General features: G+C 38.5%; 1 protein-coding gene across 1 annotated transcript in view; it reads left to right on the top strand.

Annotated features, from left to right (window-relative positions):
* LOC139744342 (kinesin-like protein KIF21A) overlaps positions 1-8,480 on the top strand; it is a 71,192-nt gene extending 62,712 nt beyond the window's left edge. Inside the window, exons 28-33 of the mRNA XM_071654787.1 lie at positions 499-679; positions 1,743-1,904; positions 2,909-3,026; positions 3,619-3,789; positions 4,584-4,783; positions 8,358-8,480. Of these exons, the coding sequence (XP_071510888.1) occupies positions 499-679; positions 1,743-1,904; positions 2,909-3,026; positions 3,619-3,789; positions 4,584-4,783; positions 8,358-8,409 (884 nt within the window). The 3' untranslated portion in view covers positions 8,410-8,480. The remainder of the gene's footprint in view (positions 1-498; positions 680-1,742; positions 1,905-2,908; positions 3,027-3,618; positions 3,790-4,583; positions 4,784-8,357) is intronic.
* Positions 8,481-17,443: the final 8,963 nt, after the last annotated feature.

Genomic DNA, 17,443 nt, shown 5'->3' on the forward strand with positions numbered 1-17,443 from the left:
GTCATCATTGTCATCGTCTCCATCCTGGTTGAAGGTCCATTTTTCCCAGTCAGTATGATTGGACAGTCATTTCCCAAATGGATCTATTCCATAATATCCTGTCGGGTCAATATGTCTGATTTAAGACATCTTTTTGTCTTTATTTGAAGGTTTCTTCCTACATCTTGCTGGGTCTCCTATACCATATGAATTTTCCCATCAGCTGGGAAATTTGCAATTCTCTAAAACCAGTGGGTCTTTCCTTTCTCAGTCACATATCCATTGAATCATATCAGTCATTTGAAATCTTCAGTCAGTCAAAAACACAGTGCTTTTTGTTTATAATGGAACATTTCTCCTAGGAGTTGGTGTCTAGTACCGGTAGTCCTCTCTGACTTGTGTACTTTCATACTGTCAAATGCTCATGTACCCCAGTCTGAGTATGCTCAGGTGTAGCTGAGGTGTAGTTTTTGGCGTAATAACTGCTGTAGTAATAACATTTTCTCTGATTGATTTTAGATCGGACTGTGAAAATTTGGAAACTTGACTCGGCCAAAGAGTTGGCTACCCTCTCTGGACACACCAATAATGTCTGTGTTGTGAGGTACTGTGAGAGACTACAGCTGGTGTTCAGTGTATCAACAGCTTTCATCCGTATCTGGGACATCAGGGATACATCAAAGTGTGTCACGACATTGAGGTAAATACACCAGACTTTGTCATTCACTCACAGGTGTATTATACACCTGCTGCTTGTGTGGTAACACTGCACTAAGTCATAATACATACATTCATACCCTTTGAATCTTAGAACACTAAGATGTTGTTCAGTGTATCAATAGTATTCATATATATCTGGGACATCAGGGATACGTCGAAGTGTGTAACAACATTGAGGTAAATACACCAGACTTCATCATTCTCTCAGGTGTATACACCTGACTTTTGAGTAATAACACTACACTGCTTCGTTTCACTCAAGACTTTCAACGAGAGTGTGTAATAGCACTGAATATTGTAGTCTGTCAAAGTACACTGATGTGACATTTCATCAGATTCAAGTCATGCACGGTGTACTCCTGAAAACCATTCATCACATCAAAAGGCAGGCATGTACAGTAGGCATCAAGCCAACACACCTCCAGTCTATTTTTCTCCTCAGGTTGTTTTAGGTTTGTGCTGTAATGATTCCCAACCTGGCATGGCTAGCTGATTGTGATGTCATCTTTACATCTAATTACCTTGTGAAGAACCTTTCAATAGTACAAAGAAGAAGAAGAAGGAGGAGGAAAAGATATAATAATAATCATCAACTGATCGTGAAGGAAGTGTAATCTTTATGTTGTTATCAGGGACTCAAAATTGACTTTTCACCACACGTCGCTGCCAACTTGCTTTCCAACTGATCCTTTTAAAGGTCAAGGGCAATTACCCTCTGGGCAATTACCCCAGACCCTTCCCCCGGCCCTAATCCTAACCCTAACCCAAAGTTCTAACCATTAACCTAACCCTATTTAAAACCTAATATTTACTCTAACCTTATCACTAGCCAGTACTTAGCCGGGGGTTAATTGCCTTCGGGAAGTGATTGCCTAGATACACGCTTTAAAACTTGTGGTATTGAATACTTTTTAAAGTAATTGGTATAAATTATGAATGCTTCTCTCTGATTGGTCAACAGTTCATACAAATTATGAATGCTCCTCTCTGATTGGTCAACAGTTCATATTAATTATGAATGCTCCTCTCTGATTGGTCAACAGTTCCTCTGGTATGCAGCTTGATAGGACTGCAGGTAGCAGTGCTTCCCGTACCGTGGCCTTACCTCAGGGGGAGACTCAGATCAATGACATAGCAATCAATGAGGCTGGGACGAGACTTTACTCAGCAGCTGGTAACATAGTCAGAGTCTGGGATCTTAGCAGGTGGGTCACTAGGGGTGTGTCTTCTCTAGCGGGTCACTAGGGGTGTGTCTTCTGTAGTGGGTCACTAGGGGTGTGTCTTCTCTGGTGGGTCACTAGGGGTGTGTCTTCTCTAGTGGGTCACTAGGGGTGTGTCTCATCTACAGTACTGGGTCACTAGGGGTGTGTCTTCTCTGGTGGGTCACTAGGGGTGTGTCTTCTCTACTGGGTCACTAGGGGTGTGTCTTCTCTACTGGGTCACTAGGGGTGTGTCTTCTCTGGTGGGTCACTAGGGGTGTGTCTCATCTACTGGGTCACTAGGGGTGTGTCTTCTCTAGTGGGTCACTAGGGGTGTGTCTTCTCTACTGGGTCACTTTGGATGTGTCTGTATTTTGTATCGGTGTAAGTGTGTCTATATGTTGGGTCAGTTTAAGTCAGTGTGGGTTTGTCTGTCTGTTAGGTGGAGGTAGATTTGACACTCGGTCACCAGTGCTCTTAATTACATGGCATTGATTGATTATCTTCCTAAATACTGCTACTCAATAACAGTCACTTCATCCATAGTGTAAGATGATGGTATGATATTAGCTATGTGATAAATTTTGTCAACCTGACCCAACAGTTTGTATCACTCTAAATAACACCATTTCAGTACCAAATTTAGCTCTTCTACAGGTAAAAAGACATTCTTGGGAGTTTGTGAATCCAATCCATGCAGTACAGCTGTTCTATGATGCTGCTGGTTACTTTACATTAAAGATTAGATACTTTTATCATCAATCAGAGATTTGTGCTAGTGTTTTAGAAGGTTGTAGATGTCAATCAAAGTTTGAGTATATTTCTTTACCGATTCAAAATGTGATGTTTAGTTACAGGCTCGTCTTTTCTCTCTAATGAAGCAGAATGTTTGGTTTATCTTTGCTAACAGTGATAAAGTGAATGGCTTTCATACAAAGTCTAAACATTGGCCATTCATTGTTTCCAGCATCAACAGTTTAAAAGAATAGTATATTATTCTTTCCTTTCAGCTTCCAGTCGATGTGTAAACTGTTTGGTGGACCATCAGCTGCTGTGATGTGTCTGGAAGTCAAGACTACCAATGGCTTGGATCAGGTCTTTGCTGGATCTAAAGACCACTATGTGAAGGTGATTATTTTACATGGCAGGCTTCTCTATGCAAAAAGGAGATTTCTTCTGTAGACTTGATTTGGAGTACCATGTGAGATATTAGTGATAGCCTGGATGACTCGATCAGCAAGCAGTCTGCATTCTTCTGAATTCATGAGCAGCCTTGATACAAACTTGAGACTGGATTCCACTCTCTGCTTGGCACTATAAAACAGACTTCAGTCTAACAAGTGTAACACAGTCAATGTGTTAATCAAGATTTTACTTTTTATTGGGATTAATGACTCTTGCACAAACTTGCTTTCATTGCAGTCAGTCAAAAAATTGCCCTTCATGAGTGTGAATGATCAACAATTATATGATATAAAAATTGTGGGCATGTTCAATCTGATGGGATTAGAATCCAAGGCCTCCTGATTGCTAGACAGACATTATATCCACTATTCTACCTAGCTCCTGCCGAATATCCAGAAATTGTTGTTACCCTTAAAGGGGTGTGTTTATACAAATTATCGATTCAGGCATCAAGTTGGGCAATTTGTCAATCAGTTGCATGATTTGACGTATCTTGTATGAAGTGTAATAACAACCAGTCTCTGTTTGTCTCTAGATGTTTGAGGTTGAGCCTGGTGCATCAGGGTGTCTTACCACAGCCTTCAACTTTGACCCACCACACTATGATGGCATTCAGTCCATGGCCATTCAAGGCAACTCACTCTTTAGTGGGTCAAGGGATGCTTGTATCAAGAAGTGGGACCTGGAACAGAAGCAGCTCACTAAGGTAGGCCAAGACTTCCTTGACGATGAGGTATCACCTTGAACAAGCTGCCTTAGCCTGTTGAGGACAAGTCCCAAGTATACTCAGGCAGGGATCTATGAGAAATGTGTGTTGTAGCAGCATCAGCCCGTCCTCAACGGGTTAAAACATTTATTTGGAAACTATTACATGGGCAAAGGTGTAGAATCACAAGTTAAATACAGTGTGAAACAACAGAAGTACAATGTCTTCACATATGAATTACAATGTTATGGCTTTTGTAGGTTTAGATTACTGTGATGAGTAACTTTTATAAGTTTTACTGCAATACCAGGAATTGACAGGGACTCTCTTGCCTCCCTACCACGTAAACAGCTGACTCCCATACTAATGAAATTCTTGGGTTGTGCTTTTTCTTTCTTTTCTTTTTTTCTTTATTTTGATATTTTGCAGTAGACGAATACTATAGTATGTAGATAAATATACAAGCTCGTTTAGGTACCTTAAGTTTAGCTTTGTTGTAATGAAAATTTCATTATTTTTGCTGTGTTTGTTATATCGAAGTCCTCACAACTTGCAGATTTGTTTTTTTTTTATTCTTGTTTATATTGATATTTACTTGTAGCTGCACATCAAAGTATGTAGAGAGATATAGATGATCATTTTAGTACCTGAATTTATGCTTCGTTGTAATGAGAATTGTTTTGATTGCCATAACGGGAGTGCATTGTCTCACTTTGTGTAGTGTTTGCAATTACTTTGTATACTTCTGTGAAGTTCTAACCCACAAGACTTTATGTACCTCTTAACCTCCGCAGCCCATTTCCAACGCACACAAGGACTGGGTGTGTGCTCTAGACTTCCTACCAAGTAACAACTGTCTGTTGAGTGGCTGTAGAGGGGGCTATCTCAAACTATGGAATGTAGATGACTGTAGTCTGGTAGGAGAGATGAAAGCTCACACCAGTCCCATTAACTCCATAGCAACCAACTCTACCAATGTCTTCACTGCATCCAGGTTAGTTTCCTCATCCCTGCAGACTTTGGTCTCAGTGATGCTTGGTTTGCTCAAACCTGCATGTTGGCTGCCTATGGATGTGGATTTGTTTTGAAATTGTTTTACTCTCCTGTAACTCTAATCAAGTTTCCATGCTGAGTGTCTTGTTGCAAAATGTTCCTAATCAAAATACTGTGCTAATTGTCTTGTTGCGAAATGTCCCTAATCAAGTCACTGAACTAAGCGTCTTGTTGCAAACTGTCCAGCCTTTTCCCATGTCTTGCGGTTATTTTTCTTAGTACTCCTTTTGGTTTGGTTTCATGGAGTTCTCAGTACTGTATTGAAAAAAAAAAATATGGTAACCTTGACTGACCTTTTCTTTTGCTACTGTGTCAGTGTCTAGTGTCTTGTGTTAGCTCCCTGAGGCTTTTAATCTCATTTAGCAGAGACTCCAACTCTCCCGTTTTCGACGGGAGATCTCCCGCCGAAAGCCCATTTTTGCACAATCTCCCGTTCTCCCGTTTGAGATTTGATTTCTCCCGCCCTGGCTCTGTGTCTCCCGGTGGAAAGGATTTCTTACTTATTTCTATCGTATGTTGAAAAAATAAGCCTAAGATAGCACCAGAGAACATCTAGAATCCTAGGAACTTCGCGCTTTCCACACATCAACTTGGAGTCTTCCGTTTGCTAGGGGTTTCGGGCGGGAGAATCTCCAGATCAGAAGGTGCTTGGGGTTGGAGTCTCTGATTTAGCTGGTGAGGAGGCTATTTGAAAAAAAGAGCATCCTTAAAGGGACTGTACAGTTTTGGTTAAGATCTGATTTCAGGTTTCTAACATTTTTTTGGTGAGATAATGAAAAAAATCTTATGAAATAAGAAAGAACATGTAATTCTACGAGGAATTCAACGTTTATTTGATGAAAATTGGTTTCGAAATGGCTGAGATATCCAAAAAAGAGGATTCTAGGAAAGTGTAGGACCCACACTTTATTACGATCACTTTGTTTTACTTTGTTTTTGGCTGTTTCTGTCGTTCCAAACCTGATTTTCATCAAATACACTTTGAATTCCTCATAAAATGGTATGTTCTGTAGTTCATCATAAGTGTTTTCTTGGTATCTCACAAAAAGTTAAAAGCCCAATTCTCATCCCAACCAATACTGTACTATCCCTTTAACCTGTCGAAGACAGACAGATTTTCCTGTAAGACACATTTTCAGTTCACTCTAACTCGGGGTAATACGTTTGGGGAGGGCGGCACTGTGGCATAATGGATAGGACCCTTGGCTTTTCAATTGGAGATCCCTAGTTCAAGTCCTATCAAGTACTTATGTACTTGGACAAGATATTATTACCCGCTACTATTGTATATCCCTCTTAACCCAGATGTATAAAGGGGTGGTTGGTAATGCTAGGGTAATAAATAGTAGGGTCCTCTTGGAGAGCTGTGTAACGCTGAAGGCTTTACTTTGGATAACAGATACTTCATATAAAGATGAGAAGAATGTCACGATTGTGTCATCCAGGGAGGGGATAGATACAATATACAGTGTCTGTTACTTAAATCATTGTAACGAATGATGACTATTTTCAATATGTGTAGGAAACATTCATATTGAAATATTTTAGAAACCAAGTGATTTAGGATGTACATGGGTGCAAGGAATATGTACTAGATTCTGTCTAACTTACTTATAGCATTTTAGAATCTTTGGACAGAATATCCTCTATGTTCCCCGCTCTGTTAGTCATTGTCTATATAATGTTACATTCTAAAATTAGTTGTTCCATGTACAATGTGTCTCAGCAAGCTGTAGTGGGGGGATAGTACAAAGCCAGCCATACATTAAGATTTGTTGAAAAAAACCTTGTTCAAGGGCTGCGCAGTGAAATATGAACACTGTCTGATTGATGAACGTCAATTTTAGCCTTTATACTGTTTTGTAATCCTTGTATCATTTGTTATGATCTATGTATGTAATGTGTAGTTAAAACCTTGTCATGAGCTTATTGTACTTTGTTATGATGTATGTACGAGTATGCAATGTGTAGTTTACTAAAATCTTGTCCTGAGCTCATTGTACTTTCTTGGCTTTTTCCCTTTCTCCTGCTGCTTCTTGTGCAAATCTTGATGAAAAATGGAAATCTCATGCCGCAAAATAATGTTTTGATCAATGTGTAAAAAGCAACCGTTCAATGCCTTTTGATTTTCTCCCAAATTTTCCAAATGTCCCTTTCCTATTATTATTATATTTTTATTATAATGCACTTTCTTGTGAATTGCAATCACATGGCTGTATGATTATGCATGCTTGAATGATAATTCTCCTGTTCTTTATCTTCCATTCACCCAAAACATGACATTATTGACATGATTTCTTTCTCCTTACTCATAAATCTGACACCAATTTCTTTCACATCATCTCTCTGCTTCTGTTGCAAGAAATATTCATTTCATATCCATTTCACTTTTTTTTTCTGAATAATTACAACATGTTCCATGGCTCTTTATGCCACATTCTTCCTCAATCTTGGTTATTCCTCTGTCTACCTACGGCCATCTTCTTTCTTCATTTGTGATTGTGCTTTTCACTCTAATTCTATCTGGCTTTCTTGCTCTCAATTTTTTGTCTATGATTTCCAAATCTTGTAACCAAACCACGTAATCATCTTTTGCATGTCTTTTTATTTCATATCAATCACGTAAATATTTGCATCTCATTTCCGTACTGTGATTGTCCAATGTATATTTCTATACAATTCATAATTACCTCAAGCAATCACTTACCTATCACTCCATCTGCATCAAACTGCTTCAAAATTGTTTAATGGCATGAACTTGGGACTTGCTGATACCTAAAAAAAAAAAAAAATTGTCTACACCAACTATCCTGTCCATGTCCTTGCTTAAAATGTGTAACCGATAAATCCTGTGTAATCTGATCTGCCTGTCTAATCCCCTCTCCCCAACCTATCTACATATTTAATCTAATCTCTGTGTCTGATCCCCTCTCCCCACCCCACATGTATAATCTTATCTCTCTCTTTCTAATCCCCTCTGTCCATTTGACCAATGTAATCTACTTATCCTGTCTAATCTTCTCACCCAAAATATCTAATCCAATACCCTTGTCTAACACCTTTCCCATCTTACCTGTATAATCTGATCTCCCTTGGTAATCCCCTCTCCTCACCCCATTGTTGATATCTACTCACCCCTTCTTATCCCCTTTCTTCACCCCACCTATTTAATCCAATATCCCTGTCTAATCCCCTCACCCCACCCCACAAATTAATCCAATATCCCTTTCTATCTTCTTCCCCCCCACCCCACATGTATAATCTGACCTTCCCATTTAATCCCCTCTCCCCACCCCACTGGTAATGATGGTATTGTCTATGTCTGCCTCCCTGCTGCATATTTTGGTTTTCTGCCTTCACTTTGATGCTTCATGCCTACCACCTGTTACCAATGCTCCTCATTGCACCCCGCCCCGCCCCGCCCCGCCCTGCTTGCCTCTCTCTACCCGCCCCACCCTGGTGTATGGATCAACCCGCTGGCCTTGTGTCTTCTCACTGGTTCTGGGAACAAACAGCAATTGTGTCAAGTTATGGCGCAAGTATGCATCTAGGCACCACTCTCTCTAGGTCGTCACTAGATAAATGGCGCCCTCTATGGGTCAGCTCTCAGCTCCTATGCATGACTTGGTACCTAGTGGGTTAGTGCTTTAACCTTGTAACCCTAGATCAAGTGTAAATCAACATTATTCTCATACTTTTTCACACTCCTGAAGTTTTGTGCAGTCAAAGATGGTTTGAGATACAATGTCATATCTTACCGTGAACATATTACAGGCATGAGATATTTTCTTCTTCTTTTTTTTTTTTACATGTATTTTTGTAGATACTCTATCTTTATTAGAAAATCTTGCAAGGTGTAGAAATCAGATGTTTGTTACATGCCTGGATGATCCACGTTTATTTTAGTAGCTGTAGTGTTGTCAGCACATCCTTGAAACAGACACATAGATCAGCAAGATAGATATTACATCATTATAGTGAATTCAGTTTGAATAAAATAAGCATCTCTTTTGCTGTTTTTGTTTGATATTACATGTTGTGATAGGTGATAAACAATAAATATCTTGTCTTGATGAACCCTCATTTCATGTAAGAAACTAGTATAGTATAATCCTTTGGCATTCAAATGTATCCTATTGTATTTTTATTTAGTTTCTTTGTTTCATTTTTGGGGAGTTTTGCAGTAGTTATTTTTGTTATCATCCAAGGTAGCACTTCCATACATATACCATGTTAAACATAACCACAATAGATCTAATTAGATGTGATTCAAAACTTAAAGGGATGGTACAGTATTGGTGGAGATGAGAATTGGGCTTTTAACTTCTTGCAAGATACCAAGAAAACACTTATGATATAGTACAGAGCATACCATTTTAAGAGGAATTCAAAGTTTATTTGATGAAAATCGGGTTTAAAATGACTGAAACATCCAAAACAAAGTAAAACAAAGCGATCGTAATAATGTGTGGGTCCCACACTTTATTTGAATCGCTCTTATTTGGATATCTCAGCCATTTCAAAACCAATTTTCATCAAATGAACGTTGAATTCCTCATAGAATTACATGCCCTTTCATATTTCATAAGAGGTTTCTCATTATCTCACCAAAAAATGTCAGAAACCTGAAATTAGGTCTTAACCAAAACTATACGATCCCTTTAAGATAAAATGGGTATCTGCTTCTATTATTTTTGTTGTAGAGCAACCTCACACATTTTTATTTACTAAATTGGTGTATGTACCAGGGACAGTCATTTGTAGTAGTTGAAAATGTGAGTGGATCACTTCAATATGTTCATGTTGAAGGTGCTCAAAGCATGGACATCCTCAATCTATTCTCATTTAAATAATCAATTGAGGAAAATCTGATTTTGCTATAGCATGCATTCCCAATGGACGCCTGCCTGAGTATACTTGGACTAGTCTTCGATGGGGTAATAAGCCAATCGTGTTTGTGTGTTTGTTTGTGTCTACAGTGACAGAACGGTTAGTGTGTGGAAGAGAAACGGAGACATTGACAGGACGTGACCTCTGGCACAGTTGACCTACTTCTAGGGATGAATTCTCTCGTCACCATGGCAACAGACATCATCTCATCTATACAGATTATTAGATCAAACTACTGGATAATAAGTCTAGTTTATTTCAGCAATATTTTGTGCGGAGGAAATATTTATCAGACTGCCCACTGTCTCTTCTAACTCGCTCTTCTTATCACATGAAAATCTCCTCTGAGTCTCCTAGCAACCAAGTTACAAGGATTATACCAGCTTTATTCAGCTGAAATACAAGTGACCATTGACATGTATCTTATCAATCTAAGGTGAACCTGATAGATCATGAGTCATGCGGAGTCATGTAGGAGGATCGATTTACATCCTATGTCTATTGTATTCACTGTTTGGTTGATTTAGAGGGGCAGCCTGAAAAATGGAATCATATCATTTCTGACAAAGAGAAATAAAAAAAAGAAGATATTTTCAAGAAACAGAGAATGGAAAAGTGACAGTTACACAATGATTTACCATGTCTTTCTTTAGCAGTAACAGCTGTGTATACAATTTGCAAAGTTTCTCTTGAAAGAAGCAATATCATATTGTATGGTCTTCAAAGACATTGATTGGAAAAAAAATGATTTTGTTTAAAATGTAAACGCTACAATCATCTCATTATCTTGCAGTGTGTAAATTGATATGGGTACATGCATTAACAAAGCTTTATATTGTGCACTAGTCGCGTGATAAGAGACTGCAGTCACACAAAGTGGGATTATGCTGTTCAGTACAATTTGCCTACAAAGCTTATGAAGAAAAGCCATGTCTTGCAGTGGACAGTCATAATGGGAGCTGTACCACTTTAATCATTTCCAATATTAGATATTTATCCTTTTGTATTGGTATTATGGATACACGTTTATAATCATTTGAAGATGGAAATAGTAAATTATACAGATACAGATATATCAAAACAATTGTAAGTATCCTTTGGTTATGAAATGATACCTGGGAAATCATGAGGGATGTCCAGTTGTTCAACATTTAGACAAAGATCTGATATTGTATCCTTTCTTCTTTATTTCATTGGGAGGGGGAATGCGGGATATGGATGTGACAAAGGTGTAAGATTTTTTGAGTTCCCGAGTGTTGTAATTTTAAATATAAGAAAATTAATGATGATATGTTTATGGACAGAAGTACATTGTGTCCATTAGAAGTGATTTATGATGTACATCTTACAAGGCAGTGATAGCTATTCATTATATGAACGAAATATTAATATATGGTAAAGTGAAATATTGTCAGATTTACGCACTGAAGTATGTACAATTGTAGTATAATCATATCATAAAATGGATACCATAGATAAGACGTTTATGTCCAAACCGGATAAATCTTGATTTAATGTGTGTATAAATTGCTTTGTCAAACAAGTGTGTTCAGCAATCTGCAGTCCTAGACTTGAATGTTATGATAGAAAGAGTTTATATATTTATTTTCAAAATCCTCCTCAATGTGATCAGTTTCTATGAAGTTCATTTACGTATGTCATTCATACTATGTTGATGCAAACATGAGCCAAGCAGTTTGAGTTATTGTAGTATTTGAGTTAGTCTTAGAATAGCAACAATTGCTATGCTTTTTTGTTGAAATGTTGAGATAATTTATAGACATTTTATTTTGATCTGTTTAAGTTTTGTTGTCAATATGCCTTGTGAAGAATGTGGACATTGTGAAGGGCATTCACTGTGTTGTGTGATAGCTGCAGTGAGTAGGAATTTTTCTATTTCTTGCTGTATTGAGAAACCGAGCAGTGAGACTGAAGGTTACATTCACCATGCCTATAGAGGGCGTCCTACTAGTAAGTGAAATGTATGATTACAAGCCTAGGTGATGTTACTTTGTAGCATGCCCTGTTTTGTAATGGCACACGTCGCTCAACTTCCAAGTGGTTCGATGCGCTCACAGAAACAATTGTACAGGCCGTATTGCGATTCTACAGTCACTGGCTGCTAGGATGTTAGCAAAGAATGTCGTCCGCCATTAACAATGAGGGCGCCCTCAATCTCCTTGTGCCACTCCCAGTAATGATGGACCTCTTCCTGCACACCTACAGTATGATTTTACAGGATTATTACTAGTCAGCATGCTCATATCTACTCACAAATAACCTCTTTGAGTGAACGCACAGTTTGTGTAGAGTCATGAGTGGGCATGGCCTAGTAATGGGCGTGGCCTAGAAATGGGCGTGGCCTAGTAATTGGCATGACCTATCTATACCTTCTTGTCTCTGGGATTCCATGTCAAGTTGAAGTGATACCACAATGTCTATAGAGGGCAGCAGACAGCTGACATGTACAGTGCCGTATATAAAGAGAGTCTGGCCAAGCGCTAAAGTGGACGCCATGTCGTTACCGCGCGTATTACGCTTTACAGGGTTAGCGTGTACGCTCAGACGTAACAAAATAACGAAGCCAAATAAGGGGTAGTTAACAATGGGCACTGCGTATGAGCGCACTGTAGTAACGACATGGCTCCACAAAGATCACGGGACCCGTTTTGACCAATCACAGGCTTCAAAACTCATGAGCCGAAAACCGAGTTTGCCAGACTCAACTTTATATACGGCTCTGGACATATGTAGCTATCCAACCTGTAATTTTAATCTCAGAGATTTCCATGTGGTGTATCCCATCACTTCTTAACTCAAGACTGCAACACAAGCTTGCTGACTGACAGTAGATGTGTGTATAGTGATGCTCATAAGGCACAAATCTAGCAAAGTCAGTATTTTTCACAAACCCTTTCATCCAAAGACACATTTACAATCCTAACCTGTGGATATCTCTATCCCAGGTTACCATTACCAAATTATGTTAAGCACACAATGTATGTGTGAAACAGAGTTACACCTTGTTGGCCTCTTGATTGTTCTGAAACCACTAAATTCCGATATTATAAAGTGATGTAGAATCAAGCTGAACATTTTTTTTTTTCATTTGTTGGCAAGATGACTGATTTTTTGTTGTTTTTGTTTAGTTGTAGCTATGTGCAATTGTCTTTTTCCAAATGTTTGTGAACTGACAGAAAGTATGACTCTTAGTACTTGTGCATGCAATGTAAGGGTAGTAGGAGTATTAATGGGTCCACCTATTTTCTTCTTGTCAGGTTTGTTTGCCTTTACATGCAATCTTCCAAATCATCTGACTTTACTCATTGCCTGATTTTTTCTATCAATCCAGGATTTTGTTATTTATTGCACTCTTTTGTCTATTGTGTTGTGCCTTAGTTGAATGTCAAACATATTGACATCTGTCGTATTCGTTTCTATTGGTATGTACAAATTATGTGAATTCCACTGGTTGCCATGACAACAATTGTGCATATAACTTTGTGGTGTTTGCCTGACGTCATGAGAACAGTTAATGTAAAACATCTGGATTGCAAAATGTAATGATGTAAAGAGAAATTAAAGTGGCTGTGTAGATGATATCAAGAAATAAATCTCTATGCCCACACCCAGCAGATCATTGTACATTGTATTTAGTAATACACATACATATACTTCTTTTCCTTGCATGTGTGTGAGATATGGGCCTTTTTCCTTCAGTATGACGCGGTCGGTGCAATATAGTGCTAACCAGCACAATAGTCATTTTGAGATAATCCTGTTGAATGTTTGGAAATTCCATACATTATGCATTAATAAAACATAAGTGCCTGTATTTTTCACCACCATATCGGTTGAATTCAAATATGATATTTTCACGGAGGTTAGAGTGAAGGATAATACCCAAGGATTATGAAAATACATGTAACTCAATTTTGAAAAAAAGTGTGAGTTATCACTATATTGCACCGACCCCCTCAATTGTACATATACATGTATAATTGCTGCAATAGTGTGTAATGCTCGCATACATATTATAGCCCTCGTGATTTCTTTTAGATGTAAGGCCTGTGTGATGAGAGAAAGGCACAAGATTTGAAAGATAAAAACTAGTCTTTTGGTTGGCAATGTCACCCGCATTGATTACAAATCAGGGGTAGATCACTATTTTATTTATGGAGAGAGAGAGAGAGAGAGAGAGAGAGAGAGAGAGATGGAGAGAGAGGAAGGGAGAGCGAATGTCAAATACAATGGACTCCCGTTATAACTGAACACATAAACAATACAAAAACATAGAGCTCATAATTCTGTGACCTTGATTTTTATTTTGTTGCAAGTGGAACGTGGTTATAACCGTGTTCGAACGGGAGAGCACTGTATATTCAAGCATACAACTTAGATGGAAATAGATGCTACAGTAATTACAGTATGTATACCAGACGTGAATGAACGCGGAGTTGTATAGTGTAAAAGACGGTAGTGTGATTTGAGGAAATGTAAGCAATCAACTCAAAAGTGATACATTCTCAGGAGTAAGTTTTGCTGTCGCCATTGCAGGATAAGAAGATTGCAAGATCCCAATGCCTTTGGAGGATATGCGTAGTTTAAAGAATATGCTTTATAATATAACAGCAGTTCACGAAAATTCATCTTTTAAGACAAATACACATTGTACATACAAGTGTATTCTTTTGCATTAATATGTCGAGGTTAGTCCTCCTACCTTCATAATAAGGTAAGCCGAAATATCTAATCATGCTAGAATAACCAAAAAATAGATGAATAAATAAATAAAATAAACAAACAAACAAACAAAAGAAAAGAAAACAAAACAAAACCGAGATTAACCTTACACTAAATTCATTTCAAATTTCCTTTAGTCACCGCCTTCGCCTTGTGGCGTCACAAATTGCCATACTTTTCGTATTCGGCGATGACGATACAAAAACTGAAATGTCATAACCTGAAGGATGACGAAAATGTTTCCCTTGTGATTAAAAACGGAGATAGATAATAAGGAAAAATACAATGTATAGCTTTCTTTTTCCCTTTCATCAGTCAGGGAAATGTTTCCATCTTGTTCCCAAATTCCCTGTCACACTTTGCCGGATAAGGCAAACGAATGGGAACCGAAGGTCAATATTTTTGCATCCGTTGATATCCGTTAAAATGCGTTTCATGTCCTTTTTATCCTTTGGATGGACGTGTGTCTTCCGATCCTCCTCTAAAACGGAAACTTTATACTTTGTTCATTATTGTGTTTGGCGATTTGAACAACGGATGAGCAAAATATCGCCCGGTTTTTGTACGGTGGGCCTATCCGGCAAAGTGTGACATAGAAGGGCTTAGTGCGGACACTACGCTCATTACCAGATAGGCCCCCTGCAATATGCATGGCTTGCATGGCAGAGCGCAGAAAGGTCGTTTAGTTAAAAGGTTCAATCCTGGTTTGTCATTTATATTAATTAAGGCCGTGGCAGGATGTGAACTTGGCTTCTGACAATAGCGACTCTAAATAATAATTCTAATCATCACTCTTTGCCATAAGCTATTATTCTAAATAGGATGATAAGTCTGGTGAGTCCGCTGGAAGGCCGTACAAACAATGGCTTCCAGGGGAAGCTCTACTATTATTAATGAATCAACCGAATGCATTTTGTTGGGTTAACCTCGCTCAAGGACATGATACAGTATTCATGATGTTCTCAGACAGACAGCAATCATAGCCGCATCACGTGTACATTAATCGGTAGCTGCAAGTTAACAGCTCCAGACGCAGTGGCGGATCCAGGGGGGGGGGGGGGGGGGGGGGGGCATTGAGCTTGAGCCCCTCTTTCATTGGTTGTTAAAACAAAATAGATAAACTGATAAAATAGATGATACCCGGTTCAGTAGTAAATATATATATATAATGTTGTTTGTGCCCCTCCCCCCTTTACGGAATTCCTGGATCCGCCCCTGAGACTTATAACTGTCTTTTGTGTACGTTCACCAATATGTCTGCAACCATCGAGGATATCTGAAATGTGAGTTGCTTCATTGTGTTTCTATTGATGAGAAGTTCATTTTTTTTTTCATTTCGTACATACTTGCCCTTGCTGTCAGTTTCAACTAAATTAGCCATTCACTCCGTGACTTTCAGCACAGAGCTCTATGCCATTTCATGCTATAATGACATCCTTTCAATTCCCGTTGGCCATCACAATCCACCCTAGCAAGGTGAAACGAAACGAACATGGACGATATAACCTTGTGTCTGTCAAAAGAAACCTTTCGAGTACTAAATTCTGTTAAAACTTTCATACCTAGTTGCTCAGCCAACATAGGAATGACGTTTATTGCAACCGATATTGACATCTTGTCCTTAATCGACGTGAAATTGTCAATCCCTTGCAATATGGAGAACTTGACGTAAAAATCATTAATTTGAATGCATGAATTGATGACTTTTTGCACACCCCCTTTTTCTGACGTCAAACAATGGTATATCACAAGGGAAAAGGTCTTTATGGACATTCAACAAAATTTTGGTTGAACAGTTTGTGAGACTGACTGCTTGGACAGTGAGCTCCTGAATTCCAAGTTTGAAGTCAATGCGTAGTTCGTCTATCATTGTTCTCCAGGATATTGTTCAAGTCAAAGCAATCATTGTTCTGCTGCATGGAGAGAACACATTGTAACGCTGTGTAAATACATTTTGAAATCTCGTCACATTGTTAAATTCTCGTCACATTGTTAAGTTCGAGCGTTTTAACGTTATGAAGACATTAAATCATCATTAAAGATGACATTTTAAGACAAAACTTTCAGATGAAAATTTGCCTGGATGGACACATTCGTTCATTTTACGTGAGGAAGAACGAAATAAGCAAACAAATAATGAAATACATGGTAAATCACGTGACAAATAAGGGCAGTAACGATCGGCAGATCTCCGACGAAAGTTTCGAAATAGCAGCTGTAAAAGAAGACTACTGCGCATGGCGAAGAAGCTTTCTTTGCGTAGTTCATCTACAGTTTCATCGTTTGCACTTAAGAAATGGAAGAAAAACAAAACAAAACACGTAAACGATTGGCTGTCATGACTATAAGGTATGATTAGCAAACTATGAACAGTTATTCTAAATTCATTTCGATCATTCACTGTACACAGTGTTTTCCTGGTTGATGAAAAGATGGTGAGCTATCAGTTTGTTATTTCATAATCAATCATATCAGCCTTGTAATATATCAAAGCGAGACATCCATTTTTTGTTTGGTATAGTAGCTGGTGAGTTTATTCAATAAAACATTCATGTAGGCACAAGCACGAATCACTCCTGTAATAATCTTAAAACCTGAAGGAGGAGGAACTACTAGAAGAAAAGGAGGAGGAGGAGAAGGAGAAGAAAAAGAAGGAGAAAGAGAAGAAGAAAAAGAAGAGGAAGAAGAAGAAGACGAAGAAGAAGGGTAGTCGTAGGTACTGTCACCTTGACAAATACTGTGTCCACAGAATCAAGGTAACGAGCAGGAAAGTATCTCTTAGATGTACCTCAGCAGTAGAGCCCTTGAGGAACAATTAAGCAGGAAACACTGAAATATTAATGACAGCCGTACACTGATTGTTCTGCCACGAGCACTTGCTGAAAATACGCAGTGTCTTCAGGTCACGTGACCTGAAGTCGGTGTCTTCCTCTTTTTTTATTCTTTCCCTCTCTCTCTCTCTTTCCCT

The sequence above is a fragment of the Diadema antillarum genome, unplaced genomic scaffold (assembly GCF_040938485.1).
Source record: "Diadema antillarum isolate AM-2024a unplaced genomic scaffold, OU_Dant_1.0 scf00000035, whole genome shotgun sequence".
In the NCBI taxonomy this organism is placed as follows: Eukaryota; Metazoa; Echinodermata; class Echinoidea; order Diadematoida; family Diadematidae; genus Diadema; species Diadema antillarum.